General features: G+C 44.2%; 1 protein-coding gene and 1 pseudogene across 1 annotated transcript in view; one reads left to right on the forward strand and one right to left on the reverse strand.

The window, feature by feature from the left end:
• Positions 1–3,794: 3,794 nt before the first annotated feature.
• On the reverse strand, positions 3,795–3,941 carry LOC137348280 (U2 spliceosomal RNA; annotated as a pseudogene).
• A 2,776-nt stretch (positions 3,942–6,717) lies between these two features.
• LOC137348060 (myosin light chain kinase, smooth muscle-like) overlaps positions 6,718–17,873 on the forward strand; it is a 128,888-nt gene continuing 117,732 nt past the window's right edge. The window contains 1 exon segment of the mRNA XM_068013186.1: positions 6,718–7,437. Coding sequence (XP_067869287.1) covers positions 7,293–7,437 — 145 coding nt within the window. The 5' untranslated portion in view covers positions 6,718–7,292.

Consider the following 17,873-nt stretch of genomic DNA (forward strand, 5'->3'; position numbering starts at 1 on the left):
TGCATGGAAGATGGCAGGATCCCCAAGGACGCATTGTACAGCGAGCTCGTCACTGATATCAGACCCCACCGGCCGTCCATGTCTCCACTTTAAAGACGTCTGCAAACGCGACATGAAGTCCTGTGACATTGATCACAAGTCGTGGGCGTCAGGTGCCAGTGCGGGCAGCCATAAAGGCAGGGCTAAAGCGTGGCGAGTCGAAGAGACTTAGCTGTTGGCAGAAAAAAAGACAGAAGTGCAAGGAGAGAGCCAACTGTGTAACAGCCCCGTCAACCAATTTTATCTGCAGCACCTGTAGAAGAGTCTGTCACTCTAGAATTGGCCTTTATAGCCACTCCAGGCGCTGCTGCACAAACCACTGACCACCTCCAAGCGCAACCCATTGTCTCTCAAGACAAGGAGGCCAAAGAAGAAGAAGCAGTGTGTTTAGCACTGCGCTACACACTGCAATTATGGAGACGAGCAGGCAGCATGAAGTTTGCATGTTACCTGCATCACCTTGAGCTCGACGTGGGTAATTGTGCATTGTGACCCCTGTGCCTGCAAATGGGCCACATACGATTTCTAACCCAGGACTTCTGACTGGCTAAGCCTTGTGAACTATATTGCTCCAGGCCTGAGAAAAGCACTTCTTTTCTCTCCCAAATATGGTATGTGCACGGCCCACCTCTTCCCTTGTGGCTTCCAAAGAAGTACAGCGATCTCTGGCTCTAAAAATAGAATGTAGAAAATGACACAGAGTCATTTTGTGTCTTGCAACGAATGTTGAAGGCCCTTTGGCTGTTTTTCTTTCATGTTATACATATTATTTCATGTATTTCTTTGGAAACTCTTGCTTTTTTTTACTGAGTGTGTTGGACTCAAAAGAGCAAAGCTCCTAACATCTACCGTGTAATGCTGTCTGACTTGGGAATAAAAAGTATATGGACAATGATAGGGTTGTGCTTCTCCAATTGCATTTTTATAATGCAAGTTGTGCATTAAAAAGGTTTAAAAAAAAGATGCCCTTCTACTATTATATTATATAACCAAATATTCAAGGAAAAGATACAGGGAGAAATTTTATGCTCTTCCCGAGGCAGGTTTGGAGGCAGGGAGAGCATAAAATCAGGTGGGGTGGTGGCATGGGGCGGGGGAGGTTCCCGCCACCATCCCACCTTCGCAAAAATTTAGTCCAGGGCTGGAAGGCTATGTGAACAGCCTTCCCACACTGCCGCCAATTGTGGTCCTTAACTGGGCCCCAATTAATCCCCAGTTAAGGCCTCATCTTGCTACTGCTGCCACAAATAGCCACGAGGCTGGTGTCCCTGTCACAGCATGGGAAGCATGGCATGAAAAACTGTGTGGGCTGTCCCCGGCTCTGTGGGTGAGGGAGGGTCCATGGTTAAAAGGCACTTAATCCCTGAATGAGGGACCTGGCATCGGGGGTGGGGGGGGCACTGAGAGCCCTTGATACCAACCCCCTGCACTCCCCTCCCCTCCCCCATGACCCCTACTCTGCGAGACCCCTCTCACCCTGACCTACCTGTGGCCTGGGTCCAGCACCGCTCCTGGGCCTCCAGTAAGTGCTCCTCCAGGAGCAGCCACCGCCTTTGCAGTAGTCCTGCTCTGTGGAAGAGCTGCTGGCCTCTGATTGGCTGGCAGCTCCCCAAGGGTCGTACTTCCAGCGATGGGGTCCTTGACCCTGTGGAAGGCCTACCGCTGTCCACTGATTTGCCTAACTGGCACTAGATTCGGAGGGCCTTCCGGAGAAGAGGCGGTGCGGGGTTCTCAGTGTCGCTTTTTCTGGATGTCGAGACCCCCATCACCACCATAAAATCCCAGCCACCGACAAGTTGGAAAGAAGCAAAGATTATTCTTATTCATTAAAAGGACACAGAGCAGACATTAGTATTACCAACCCATCAGTCTATTATCTCATTTGTACAAAATTCTCACTAGAATTATTCTGGATAATAGGATAAAGACATTAGACCAACACCAATCAAGAGAACAGGTAGGGTTTAGGAAAGGATACTCTACAACAGACCATCTACATACAATGAAGCAACTCTTTGAGAAGGATATCAGTTGAACCCGTGCATTGGATTTATTGACTATGAGAAGGCATTCGATTCAGTGGAATACAGAGATTTATTTATAGCTTTAAGGAAAACAGTAATAAACAAGGGATATGTGAAGATCATAGAGGACATTTACACAGATGCAATGGCCAGAATACACATCAACAAAGACATAACATAGTTGATAAATATTGAAAGAGGACTGAGACAAGGGATTACAATCTCACCAAAAATATTCACCACAGCAATGGAAGACATAGTCATGAAGATACCCTTAGAGGAGAGAGGATTAAATACTGATGAAGAAAAACTAACATACTTATGCTTTGCAGATGATGTTACACTAATTACTTCATCTGTTAAAGACTTGCAAGTACAACTAAATAACTTAAATAAAGAGAGTAAAAATATTGGACTGCAAATGCACAAAGGAAAAACAAAGTATAGGACAAACTTTAAGACAGAAGATACCATACAAATTGAAGACCAAGAAATTGAAAAAGTGACTGAATACACATATCTGGGCCAACCATTAAAGATGGAGATTGTACAAATGAAGAGTTACTGAGTAGGATTAGGACAGGATGGAGTTGTTTCAGGAGATACAGAGATATTCTGTGAGATAAGAAAATGCCACTGGCTTTAAGGAGGAGGACACATGATCAGTGTACACTACCAATCATGACATATGGAGCAGAATCATGGACGACTACAAAATATATAGAACAAAAACTGTGTACAGCTCAGAGAGCAATGGATAGACACATCTCCATTCATGATAAAATCAGGTGTAATGAACTACACCAGAAAACCAGAGGTAAGGACATCATTCAGAAGATAAAAGATACAAAATGGAGGTGGGCTGAGCATGTTGCTTGAAGAAATGATAACATGTGGACAAAAAAGGTTAATGGAGTGGCAGCCAAGAACAGGAAAAAGAAGGGGGAGATGATGGAGAGATGACATAATATCCTATCAGGAACCACATGGGGAGACCAGTAAGGGTTAGAGATAAATGGAAATCGCATGAGGAGGGCTAAATCCTACAGTGGATGAACACAGTCTAAATGATAATGATGAAGATGAAAAATAGAGAAAAATCTAGGAGATGTTTAAAAGAACAAGCTGGACTTTCAATTTGCCTGTTTCAAAATATGGATAAGGGACATCCAATTCCTGTTGAGACTGCAAAAGTATTAACAAGAAATATTCGCATTATTTTGCATAGTTTGCTGTAAAGTACATGATTCAACATCATTGTTTTCTGTCTGGGTTCAGTGAGGTCATTCTTTCAGATGAAGTAGTAAACACATCACTAAACATACGTACATACATAAAAGGGGCTTGAAAATGCAATAAATAAAATGTTGTAAATCTAACTGTCTGGGCAGAATCCCCTCACACTTCCCTAAGTAGAAATGTCACACATGATCTACTCTATCTGTAATTCTAAAATTGCCACTACAATCTTGCTTCTAGGTTCTCTTAGTGGCTAACCTTAGGTTGGCCCAGTCAGGAGCATGTTGTCACTCCCTGAGTATGGTGCAAGGTTGTCAGTGACCGCCTTCTCTTATAAACTCGAACGTTCTTCCTGGTTTTTGGAGCACCCTCTCATTCAAGACATCAATATTGCTGATCAGTGAAACAGGCTATACAACTTCCTAATTGCTCCATTATTTCAGAGCTATGAATACACTACAGGTGGATAGACCTTTAAACCATTTATTTATTTAATTTTGCAATGATGGATCAATGCGTGGAGTGGATGAAGTTCCTATTCCATTTCCCTTTTCCAAAAATCAATTTAATATATGGTCCCCAGATAAATGACATCTCAGATATTAAACTGATAAGAACAGATTTTTTTTCAAGAAATATACATTATTCATAAAATTTGTAAAAGTACATTACATAAAGTGCAATACGGTACAATTACTTTCAGTACAGTGTGTGGCATGCTGAGGTGCCTCACTACACTTACAATTACAGGTTACATTTGCAATTAACATTTCACATCAAACATACAGCCTGAGGGGTTTTACACAGGTTCCAGCCCTCAGTGTGCTATGGTGAGAGGGCCTTAGACTGCGGACTTTCCCCATTGAGCTTTTGCGATGGCTGCCCCAAGCTTTAGTGTGTCCCTAATTACCTGGTCCTGGACCTTGGAAAAGGCCAGTCTGCAACACCCGGTCAGGGACAGCTCCTTGCACTGGAAGACCAGCAACTTTCAGGCAGACCAAAGAGCACCTCCCACCAAGTTGATGACGCACCTCCCACCAAGTTGATGACCCTCCAGCAGCAGTTGATGTTTGTCTCGGTGTGTGTCCCTGGAGCAGCTCATGAAGCACAGAGTCCTGTGTAATGAGCTGCTCGGGATGAATCGTTATCCTGGCTGTCCAGTGATGGGAGGTGCTTGGGAAGAATGAAAGGAGCAAAATTGTGAATGTGACCTTAATGGATAGTCTTGAAGTGAAAATAGTGGGTTCAAATTGCATAGCAACTTTGAAAGTAAAATCATGTGACCAACAATCTTGATTCGAGTTTGGTTTTTTTCTGTAACACGTAAGAGCAATAGACATTTATTGAAATGAGCTCTGATGAGATCACTTAAACAAAAAAGACATGTATTTATCTAGCACCTTTCATGACCTCAGGCTATGCCAAAGCACTTTACATACAATGAAATACTTTCACACATGTAGTTACAGTTGTTATGTAGGAAATGTGACAGCCAATTTAAGCACAGCAAACTCCCACAAACAGCAGTGTGATCATGAACAGATAATCTGTTTTTTTAGTGATATTGATTGATGGATTAAATATTGACCAGGACACTGGCGAAAACTCCCCTGCTCTTCCTTGAATTAGTGCCATGGGATCTTTTATGGCCACCTGAGAGGGCAGACAGGGCCTCGGTTTAATGTCCCATCCAAAAGACAGCACCTCTGTCAGTCCCTCCATACTACATTGGAGTGTTAACCTGGATTATGTGCTCCAGTGTCTGGAGTGGGACTTGAACCCACTCCTTTCTGATTCACAGTGCTGGATTTCTGGCCCCCACCAGGGCTGGGACCGGAGGTGGGTGGCAGCTAAAAATAGCCCGCTGGCCAGTGTGCCAGTGCCCAGCTCCATCCTGCCTCTAGGCCATTTTTGTGAAGGTGGGATTATGGGCCAGCAGGGCTACCCATATGCATGTGGGGGGTAATCGATCAGACTCATTAAGAGCCTGATGGAGGCCAATTAAAGGAGGCCAGCTGGAATTTTCCAGTCCGCCTCCAGGTTCCTGCACCGGCGGGGGCCAGTTTAGATGGGTGGAGGTGGGCACGTGGTGGCAGGCTGGGGTCTAGTGCTCCAGGTAGGCCTGTCTGGGTACAGATGCAGCCGCAGGTTGCCTTGTAGAGGGGCAACCCCACCCCCACCCCCACAATGGTGGCCTCACTGCTGAATCTGTCTTTTTCAATTAAAGATTTTAAAAAGTGAGGGAGCGTGCCTCCATGTTGAAGCACCCTCTTTCTTACTTACCTTCCATTCCAGCCTGCTGTTCCTCTTGAGCAGGCAGGCCTCTGACTGGCCCTCCAGTTTCAAGAGCCCACTTACCATTCTTAATTGGACTGAGAACCTGTCTCGAGGCCAATTAAGGGGGTGCAGCCTTGAAAATCCCAATTAGTGTTTCCCCCTGGAGGCAGGTTCAGCACCCGGAAGCAATCTAACCTGTGTTTCCAACCCCCCAAGGGAAAATCCTGCCCACAGATAAGAGAGTTTCCCACTGAGCCACGCTAACATATTTTCAGTGACCAGAACCTATCCTTTCTCTTTCAGATGTTGATCTATCCACTTTTCCAGCATCATTATTTTTTATTTTTGAATTCCAATGCTTGTAATTTTCTTTATGCCTCACTGCCCTTAATTCATCGCTATCCAACCTGCATGTAGCTTGAGAGTGTATTCTTGCTGAAGAAATCAAACTTTAAAAAAATGCTGTTTTTCCACCCTCTCCACATTTTTGAAGCAAAGGTCATTTTGAGGAATGTACTGTTTGTGCACTGATGTCCCAAACCTCGTTTCCCTCGTGTGCCTTTCAGCTTTGATTGGCAGGAGCAAGCCCATGCAATTGGCAGTTTTTCTCCAAGTTGGATTCTTGCATTAGAATGCATGGAGACACTGCTGCAAACATGCAACCCCCTTCCCCCCCAAATCACAGATTCTTTTACAGAGGCGAAGGAATATTTTAAGCAGAAATTACTTTTCCTTGGACTGTCACAAGATTCCATGGATGAGAAAGACGATTCAGTTCCATTTTAGCTCCCCATTGCCCCCTTCAACATCCAGTTGTTTCTTAAAAGATTTGAGGATTTTTGGCTTCCACTATTATCCTAGAAGTTTATTTTATACTTTGATCACTCTTTGTCTAAAGAAGAGTTTACCAATGATGCCGAACTTGCCTGATGCCTGCCAATTGGCCTGGACAAAAGGGAACATCCTCCATGTAATGAATGTGAGTCTGAACCTGGGAATTTAGAGACATTCCCTCAAAAGCAGTAAGTGCGGTAGCAATGTTGCAATTAAGCAACTAGTTAGATCCACACCTGACAAGTTGGTCAGTCTAGAGGCGAGAAAGGAACAATCTACTGGTGTTTTCATACTGTCCTTGTAGTTGTGTATCTTTTATACGTATCAGGTGTCATTCTCAGTACTGAATGTTTTGTAGCCTACACGAACATTGCATTCTACATTCCTTGCACCTGATTCATGAGAAATGGGGCATGTTCACAGGCTATTGGGAAGTCTTGTCTTAACCCATCCCTCTGCCTTGTTAATACACAAAAAGACGGGACCGTAGTATTTAATCGCTGGCCTTTTAGACAGGGTTTTTTTTTGTAGGTTTTTGCTATCGAGAGAGCTCTGCATTGTGAATTGGAACTATTTAATCAGCTTGGCGTTTGTATTTTGTATTGTTTGCTTTGCATTTTGTCCTGTCCTCGATCGCAGTGACTCTGCTGGACCGGGGCCAGCGTTGTTAGTAACAGGCGAGTTCTAGTGTTTATAAATATATGAGCAGATCGACCGAATGCCATCACATTTCCTGTAAAGTGGAGGAGGAGGAATGTCTAAATGTGTGAGCGGCTGAGGGAGTAAGCTTCGAGAAGCCGACGCTTGCAATACAACCAGTGAACAGTTGATGAATGAAAAGCAATGGTGAACCTGTGACAGTGGGAAGAAAAAAAAAACATGAGTTACGTTTCTACCCTTCGCATCAGACTGCAGAAATCCTGCCAGCAACCGGACAATAGACAGGAGAGAGCACACAAAGCTGTGTCGCCAGCAAAGCTTGGAACTGGAACTCAGAGACCGGATACTGCATGTATCCGTACAGGTTAGAAGCTCTCTGTATGTTTTATAATAGATGGATCTTTATTCGGTGCATGTATTAATTGAGACGTCTGCGGGTATATCATATATAGTTATCTACACAATAAAAGTTGTTAAAGAAACTTCGATTAATCTTACATCTGTTTGTATATCTTAATATCTACATTCAACTACAAATAACTCAAAGCCCGATTTTGAGATAACCAATGTGAAACCGCACAGCAAAGTCGGAATTTAATACTAACAATTTTCATTTTCAAATGATTAGAATTAAGGAACTTTGAATTAAAAGGAGCAGGCTATATATATATATATATATATATATATCCCATATACTTTGTGAATTCATACTGTATATTATTTGTCTGTATACTGTGTATGCATTGCAAATTTAATCCGTACATTTATAACTAGGGAGCATGTCCAGTGTGAATATTTGGGGTCACAGTATTTTGTAATGGTTCACTGTTTTAAAATTTTTATCAGTTTTTGTGCAAATTTTTATTTTTACAAATATTGCGGAATGCTTTATTTATATTCCCATATATTTCTTTGAATTGAAAACAGTAAATGCTAGAAATGCATTCATCAGAAAAAGTATTACTTTTAAAACTGATGTCTAGGCATGGTTTTTTCTTAATGGGCAACTGCTATTTCTAGCAATAAATTTATTTTTCATTTTAAAAGTACCAAAATAAAAATGAAAAGGCAAACCAAAAACATTTGTTCTGATCATAAGGCCACACTCGGAGTTGGTATCTGTCTTTTTTTGGGAACTGATCACCCTGCTTTGCATTTTCATCATTTTCAGTTTTAACTTCAAATTTCCATCGTTTTGAGTTTTCTAAAAAAAAAATTTGGGATTTTGTGCACTTTCTGTGAAATAAGGTGTTTATTTAACTGGTGTTAAAAGCTGATTTCAGAGTCGCTGAGTATTGCCCAAGGGCGATGTGGATTGAGTGGGACTGAATGGATTGCTCTGCAGAGAGCTGGCATGGACTCGATGGGCTGAATGGCAGCCTCCTATACATTAAATAACTCTTCAGCTAACTGTCCTGTATAACAGACCGACTAAGTCATAATAGCTGTCATTGGGAAAATGCTGGAATCCATTATTAAGAAAGTAGTAGCAGGGCATTTAGAAAACCATAATGCGCTCAAGCAGAGTCAACATGGTTTTATGAAAGGGAAATTATGTTAAATTTATTAGAGTTCTTTGAGGATGTAACAAGCAGGGTGGATAAAGGGGATGTAGTATATTTAGATTTCCAAAAGGCATTCAATAAGGGGCTACATAAAAGGCTATTGCAAAAGATAAGAGCTTATGGTGTTGGTAATCTATTAACATAGATAGAGGTTTGGCTGACAGGAAAGAGAAAGTGGAATTTTATGCTTTCCGCTGTGGTGAGTTTGGAGGCTGGGAGAGCATAAAATCAGGTTGGATGGTGGCGGAGGGGACCCCACTAATGTCCCGTCTCCACCGAAATTTAGTCCAGGCAGGAAGGCCTGTGAACGGCATTCCCACCCCGCAGCCAATTGAGGCCCTTAACTGGTTAGTTAACCTGCAATTAAGGGTCCCTTCCCGCCGCAGCTGCAATTACCTGTGTGATGGGTGGCCCTTTTGCCGCATGGGTAGCCCACTGAGGGCCTCCCGCCCTCCCCCCTCCCTTGCTACCGAGATCCCTCCTGCCCTGACCTTCTTTGAGCCTGGTTCTGCTACCCGACCCGAACCCAATGGGACCCAACGACCGACGTGTCTCTGATTCGGGTCGGGTCGAGCCCCACTTCCGGGTCTGGCTTTTGGGACTCTGGTCGGGTTGGGCTGGACACACATGGTAAGTGCTCTGCTGGTAAGTATTGAAATTTAAAAAACTTACCTGAGCTGTGAGTCTGGGACGAAACTAAGTCTGCGCAGTGAGCGAGTGACGTCACTATGACATCATCACGCATGCGCTGCAGCTTCCTGCAGGTTCGGTGTCAGGAAGGTAACTAAAGGGATGGTTGGGTTCGGGCAAAATTGGAGGGACTTGGGCTGGGTCGGGCTCTTTTTCCTGACCTGAGCAGGCCTTTATTTCCAATATCGCTGCTCAGTGTCTGGCAACTGCAGCTACAGCAGCAGCTACCACCTTCGCAGTGGCGCTGTAGCTGTCGGCCTTTGGCCGGCAGCTCTGCAAAGCCAGGACTTCCAGTGGCTGGGTTCTAAATCATATGGAAGGCCCACTGTTGTCCAGTTTAATGCCTGATTCACGCTAAATTCAGCGGGCTTTCTGTGTAAGGCACACAGTGGCAGCAGTGTGTACCAAACACAAGATGCACTGCAGCAACGCACCAAGGCTCCTTAGACAGCACCTTCCAAATGCATGACTTCTACCACAGAGAAGGACCAGGGCAGCAGATGCATGGGAACACCACCACCTGCAAGTTCCCCTCCCCTGACTTAGCACTATATCGCCGTTCCTTCACTGTCACTCAGTCAAAATCTTGGAACTCGCTTCCTACAGCACTGTAGGTGTGCTTACCCCACGTAGACTGCAGCAGTTCAAGAAGGCAGCTCACCACCACCTTCTCAAGGGCAATTAGGGATGGGCAATAAATGCTGGCCTGGCCAGCAACGCCCGCATCCCATGAACGAATAAAAAAAGTTAGAGCGGCCGCGGGGATCTCCGCATCGGTTTCCTCTGACGTCGAGACCCCCACCGCCAGCACAAAATTCCACCCAGAGAATCATGATAAATGGGTCATTTTCAGGTTGGCAAACTAGCTCATGGGGTGCGGCAGGGATCTGTGCTGAGGCCTCAACTACTTAGTGTCTATTAATGCTTTGGATGAAGGGACCGAGCGTATAATTGCCAGATTTGCTGACAATACAAAGATAGGTGGGAAAGCAAGTTGTAAGGAGGGCACAACGTGTCTGCGAAGTGAGTGGGCAAAAATTTGGTGGATGGACTATAATGTGGGAAAATATGAAGTTATCCACTTTGGTCGGCGAAATACTTAAATGGAGAGAGCCGACAGAGTGCTGCGGTACAGAGGGATCTGGGTGTCCTCACACATGAAACACAAAAAGGTATCGTGGATACAGCAATTAATTAGGAAGCCTTTATTGCAAGGGGAATGGAATATACAAGTAGGGAAGACTTGCTACAACTGTACAGGGCATTGGTAAGACCACACCTAGAGTACTGCATACAGTTTTGGCCTCCTTTTTATATAGGGAGGGCTATACTTGCATTGGAGATGGTTCAGAGAAGGTTCACTAGGTTGATTGCTGGGTTGAAGGAAAAGTCTTATGAGGAATGGATGAGCAGGTTGGGCCTATACTCATTGAAGTTTAGAAGAAAAAGAACTCATCTTGTTGAAACATATAAGATTCTGGTGGACCTTGACAGGGTAGACACTGAGAGGATGTTTCCCCTCGTGGGGGCATCGAGAGAGATTGGGCGTAGTTTGAAAATAAGGGGTCACCCATTTATGACAAATGAGGAAGAGAGATTGATCGGTTTAGGCCTTTACTCTCTAGAGTTTAGAAGAATGAGAGGAGGTATACAAGATGATAATTAAGGGGATTGAGAAAGTAGATGTAGAAAGGATGTTCCCTCTGGTGGGGCAATCTGGAACGAGAGGTCTAGTTTTACTATAAGGGGTAGCAGATTTAAAACGGAGATGAGGAGAAATTACTTCTCTCAAAGGGTTGTGAGTCTGTGGAATTCACTACCCCAGAGTGCAATGGATGCTGGGACATTGAGTAAATTTAAGGAGCAGATAGACCGATTTTTAATTAGTAATGGGTTGAAGGGTTATGGAGAATGGGCAGGAAAGTGGAGTTGAGGCTGAGATGAGATCAACCATGATCATATTGAATGGCAGCGTAGGCTCAAGGGGCTGAATTGCCTACTCCTCCTAGTTCTTATGAATTTCTTTTCCGAGGGTCATTAATCTTTGGAATTCTCTACCCCAAAGCGATGAGTATTTAAATATATAAAAGGCTGAGATAGACAGGTTCCTGAACTATAAGGGAGTCGGGTGTTAGGCAGGGCAGGCAGGAAATTGGAGTTGAGACCAAGATCAGCTTTGATCTTATTGAATGATGGAGCAGGCTTGAGCGGCCTTATGGCCTACTCCTGATCCTGTTTCTTATGTTCTTATGTTCTGTTAATATAATCAATGACCTGGACTTGGGTAAACAGGGCATAGTATCAAAGTTTGCAGTTGATGTTGAACTGAGAAAGGTAATAAAATAGTGAGCATGATAGTAACAAACCTCAATGACATAGACTGGTGACTTGAGTAGACCCATGGTAGATGCCATTTAATGCAGGGAAGAGTGAAGAGATACATTTTTGTAGGAGGAATGAGGAGTTGCAATATAAAGTAAATGGTACAATTTTAAATGGCTGTAGGAACAGTGACCTGGGGATGTATATACACAAGTCTTGGAAGTCGGCAGGACTGGTTGAAAAGGTTATAAAGAACAAAGAAAATTACAGCACAGGAACAGGCCCTTCGGCCCTCCAAGCCTGCGCCGATCCAGATCCTCTAGCTAAACATGTCGCCTATTTTCTAAGGGTCTGTATCTCTTTACTTCCTGCCCCTTCATGTATCTGTCTAGATACATCTTAAAAGACGCTATCGTGTTCGCATCTACCACCTCCGCTGGCAACGCGTTCCAGGCACCCACCACCCTCTGCGTAAAGAACTTTCCACGCATATCCCCCCTAAATTTTTCCCCTCTCACTTTGAACTTGTGACCCCTAGTATTTGAATCCCCCACTCTGGGGGGGAAAAAGCTTCTTGCTATCCACCCTGTCTATACCTCTCATGATTTTGTACACCTCAATCAGGTCCCCCCTCAACCTCCGCCTTTCTAATGAAAATAATCCTAATCTACTCAACCTCTCTTCATAGCTAGCGCCCTCCATACCAGGCAACAACCTGGTGAACCTCCTCTGCACCCTCTCCAAAGCATCCACATCCTTCTGGTAATGTGGTGACCAGAACTGCACGCAGTATTCCAAATGTGGCCGAACCAAAGTCCTATACGACTGTAACATGACCTGCCAACTCTTGTACTCAATACTCCATCCGATGAAGGAAAGCATGCCGTATGCCTTCTTGACCACTCTATTTACCTGCGTTGCCACCTTCAGGGAACAATGGACCTGAACACCCAAATCTCTCTGGACATCAATTTTCCCCAGGACTTTTCCATTTACTGTATACTGTTATTGTAAAGGTATGTGCGATCCTTGGCTTTGTATGTAGATGCATTGAGTACAAAGCAAGCAGGTTATGCTAATTCTTTATAAAACACTGGTTAGACCCCAGCTGGAAGGTTGTGGCCAATTCTGGGAGCTACTCTTTCGGAAGCATGTTGATTCTGTTAAAGGATCCTCCTTTGGAGTGCTGAGCTGAGATCAACAACAATCTGCAACAAAAGGTGAAAGATCACCTTATTTACATTGCCATTTCAACACTCCCCCCTGCTCTCATGCTCACATCTCTGTCCTGGGATTGCTGCAGTGTTCCAGTGAACATCAACGCAAGCTCGAGGAACAGCATCTCATCTACCGATTAGGCACACTACAGCCTGCCGGACTGAACATTGAGTTCAATAATTTCAGAGCATGACAGCCCCCCACTTTACTTTCATTTTTAGTCATTTTTAGTTTTTTTTTTACATTCCTTTTTACACTTTTTACAATCTTTTTTTGCATTTATTTCATTTCATAGTTTGTTCAGTTTGCTTACCCACTGTTTTTTTCAGGTTGTTTTTCTTCAGGTTTGCACTTGCTGCTGTTCAATATTCAGTGTATTCACACCTAATCTGTACTAATGCTTTGTCTTTCAACACACCATTAACATATTGTTTGCCTTTGCTCCGTGACCTTTTGGTCAGCTATGTGGCCTGGTCCAATCTGCACCTTCTCCTTTGTTATCTCTTGCCCAACCCCCACCTCACTTGTTTATAATCTGTGACTTTTCTAATATTTGTCAGTTCCGAAGAAGGGTCACTGACCCGAAACGTTAACTCTGCTTCTCTTTCCACAGATGCTGCCAGACCTGCTGAGTGGTTCCAGCATTTCTTGTTTTTGTTTCAGATTTCCAGCATCCGCAGTATTTTGCTTTTACCTTATTTACTTTGTCTGATGCCTCAAACCATCCCAGTTTCATCATTGGAATGAGTATCATTTGTGGGATCTGAGCATCGCTGGCAAGGCTGACATTTATTGCCCATCCCTATTACCCTTCAGAAAGTGCTGGTTGGCTTTTTTGAACCATCGCAGTCTGTGTGGTGATGCACCTAAAAATGTAACCAATTTATGTAGCATCTTCTATGACCTCCAGAATGTCTCGAAGCTTGTCCAGCCAATGAAGTACTCTGAACTGTAGTCACTGTTGTAATGTAGGAAACATGACAGCTATTTTGTGCACTGCAAGGTCCCACAAACATCAATGTGATGATCAGATAATCTGTTTTTGTGATGTTGATTGAGGGATAAATATTGGCCAGAACACTGGGTATTATCCCCCTGCTCATCAAAATCCTGCCATGGGTTCTTTTATGTCTACCTTAGAGGGCAGACAGGGCCTTGGTTTAATGTCTCCTCCGAAAGTGCAGCACTCCCTCAGTACTGCACTGGAGTGTCAGCCTTCATTCTTCTGCTCAAGTCCTGGAGTAGAACTTGAACTTTCAGTCTCCTGAGAAATGGAGGATGCTAGTTTAATTAATTTAGGGAACATTGACGAGAGTTGGAGAAGGTCAGTGATGGACTGGGTCTTCATTCAGTTTTGAGTTCAACAGTACACTTGTTAAACATTATTACCCAGGTGTTGCTGAAATGAAAACCACACAAGACAAAAGTCTGATTCTTTAAAATAGTAGTCCATTTTCTCCAGTTCCTTGTATATGGTACTTATTAGAATTAGAACATTACAGCGCAGTACAGGCCCTTCGGCCCTCGATGTTGCGCCGACCTGTGAAACCATCTGACCTACACTATTCCATTTTCATCCATATGTCTATCCAATGACCACTTAAATGCCCTTAAAGTTGGCAAGTCTACTACTGTTGCAGGCAGGGCGTTCCACGCCCCTACTACTCTCTGCGTAAAGAAACTACCTCTGACATCGGTCCTATATCTTTCACCCCTCAACTTAAAGCTATGTCCCCTCGTGTTTGCCATCATCATCCGAGGAAAAAGACTCTCACTATCCACCCTATCTAACCCTCTGATTATCTTGTATGTCTCTATTAAGTCACCTCTCCTCCTCCTCCTCTCTAACGAAAACAACCTCAAGTCCCTCAGCCTTTCCTCGTAAGACCTTCCCTCCATACCAGGCAACATCCTAGTAAATCTCCTCTGCACCCTTTCCAAAGCTTCCACATCCTTCCTATAATGCGGTGACCAGAACTGCACGCAATACTCAAGGTGCGGCCTCACCAGAGTTTTGTACAGCTGCATCATGACCTCGTGGCTCCGAAACTCGATCCCCCTACTAATAAAAGCTAACACACCATATGCCTTCTTAACAGCCCTATTAACCTGGGTAGCAACTTTCAGGGATTTATGTACCTGGACACCAAGATCTCTCTGCTCATCTACACTACCAAGAATCTTCCCATTAGCCCAGTACTCTGCATTGCTGTTACTCCTTCCAAAGTGAATCACCTCACACTTCTCTGCATTAAACTCCATTTGCCATCTCTCAGCCCAGCTCTGCAGCCTATCTATGTCCCTCTGTACCCTACAACACCCTTCGACACTATCCACAACTCCACCGACCTTCGTGTCATCCGCAAATTTACTAACCCACCCTTCTGCACCCTCATCCAGGTCATTTATAAAAATGACAAACAGCAGTGGCCCCAAAACAGAACCTTGCGGTACACCACTAGTAACTAAACTCCAGGATGAACATTTGCCATCAACCACCACCATCAGCTAGCCAATTTCTGATCCAAAGCTCTAACTCACCTTCAACCCCATACTTCCGTATTTTCTGCAATAGCCTACCGTGGGGAACCTTATCAAACGCCTTACTGAAATCCATATACACCACATCCACGGCTTTACCCTCATCCACCTGTTTGGTCACCTTCTCGAAAAACTCAATAAGGTTTGTGAGGCACGACCTACCTTTCACAAAACCGTGCTGACTATCGCAAATGAACTTATTCTTTTCAAGATGATTATAAATCCTATCTCTTATAACCTTTTCCAACATTTTACCCACAACCGAAGTAAGGCTCACAGGTCTATAATTACCAGGGCTGTCTCTACTCCCCTTCTTGAACAAGGGGACAACATTTGCTATCCTCCAGTCTTCCGGCACTACTCCTGTCGACAATGACGACATAAAGATCAACAACAACGGCTCTGCAATCTCCTCCTTGGCTTCCCAGAGAATCCTAGGATAAATCCCATCTGGCCCAGGGGACTTATCTATTTTCACTCTTTCCAAAATTGCTAACACCTCCTCCTTGTGAATCTCAATCCCATCTAGCCTAGTAGGCTGTATCTCAGTAATCTCCTCGACAACATTTTCTTTCTCTACTGTAAATACTGACGCAAAATATTCATTTAACACTTCCCCTATCTCCTCTGATTCCACACACAACTTCCCACTACAATCCTTGATTGGCCCTAATCTAACTCTAGTCATTCTTTTATTCCTGATATACCTATAGAAAGCCTTAGGGTTTTCTTTGATCCTATCCGCCAATGACTTCTCGTGTCCTCTCCTTGCTCTTCTTAGCCCTCCCTTTAGATCCTTCCTGGCTAGCTTGTAACTCTCAAGCGCCCTAACTGAGCCTTCACGTCTCATCCTAACATAAGCCGCCCTCTTCCTCTTGACAAGCGCTTCAACTTCTTGAGTAAACCACGGCTCCCTCGCTCGACAACTTCCTCCCTGCCTGACAGGTACATACTTATCAAGGACACGCATTAGCTGCTCCTTGAATAAGCTCCACACTTATGTATATTGCTACAGATTCTGAAGGATTTCTTTGATAGCAAGTGAACAACCTAACACAAAGCCATGATCTCAGCCGTGTCCAAACCACCCTGCTCTTTTCTGCCCTGTCTACTTCTGAACTGGGCATAGTTGGTGAGCTGTGAACTTTACCCAAGGTTTGTGGAAATTGGAATCCAGTTAATAATTTCAAACTAAAACAAAAAGGATAATGATAATGTGGCTAGGTTTTCATATTTATTTAAACTCCTATCTGTGTGCATTAAAAACCCCACATTAAATAATGATTACATTTCAAATGTACTTCATTGGTTGGGAAGTGCTCTGGGACGTCTAAAGGCTATAAAAGGTGTTATCAAGTGTCTCATTTCTTCCTCTCTTAAAGAGCTGTTTGACCTCCAAGTGAAAATGAAAGAGAATTCTTTAGTTATTTTATTGTCCCTATGTTGGTGAGCTTTGAACTTAAACTTCAAGACTGATATGATAGATTTTTGTTAGGCAAGATTATCAAGGGATGTGGAACAAAGGTGAGTAATTCTAATCGAGGCAGATCAGCCATAAAAACAACAGCAACAACGACTTCTTTTAAACAGCACCTTTTAATGGGTTGTGTTTTGTGCTGGAGGTGGAGTTCCTGGTGCTGGGCCAAAAACGTGGGGTAGCTCCATCTCTGTCTTCTCCCTTTCATAGCAATCCTCCAGTCTTTTTTTAATGAAAGATTTTTAGGAGGCAGGATTCCTGTCCCTTTAAAGAGCGGTGGCCACTGCCAGTACTGCAGAGGCCTCAGACCCAGGCCCAGTTTTGGAACCCCGGAAATAAGGTAGGTGAGGCGGGGTTGTTGGGGCCAGTCCAGAAGGCCCCGGGGTGTGGGGGTGGTCTTGGGGTCTAGGGGGAAGAGGGTCCCGGGAAGTGAAGTGGTTCCCAGTGGAGGTCCTCCATGGGCCACAAATTGCCCACGTAGGCATCCTCCCCACGTTGGGGAGGCCCATCCCCACTGCTAAGATCCCAGCTGTGGCAGGAAGAGGCCTTTAATTGGCCCTCAATCACATAAGACCTGTCTCGCCCCTGGGACGATCGCTGGCGACGGGCCCTCCAACCCGCCGCAACCCCGCCACCTGCTGCGATTCTCTGTGAAGCAACAGTGAAGAAGTCAAGAGAGCTGGTGGTAAGGTAAAGCTGGGTGTAGTCAGTGTACATGTGAAAACTAATTGTGTTTTAGAATGATGCCACTAAGGGGCAGCATGTAGATGAAAAGTACATAAGAAATAGGAGTAGGCCATTCTGCCCCTCAAGCCTACCCCGCCATTCAATAAGATCATGGCTGATCTGTCCTAGGCCTCAACTCCTCTTTCGGGCCGACTCCCCGAGATTTCAAAAATCTATCTACCTCCTCCTTAAATACGTTTAGTGATCTAGCCTCCACAACTCTCTGAGGCAGAGAATTCCAGAGATTCACCACCCTCTGAG

This window comes from Heterodontus francisci, chromosome 33, assembly GCF_036365525.1.
Source record: "Heterodontus francisci isolate sHetFra1 chromosome 33, sHetFra1.hap1, whole genome shotgun sequence".
Taxonomy (NCBI): domain Eukaryota; kingdom Metazoa; phylum Chordata; class Chondrichthyes; order Heterodontiformes; family Heterodontidae; genus Heterodontus; species Heterodontus francisci.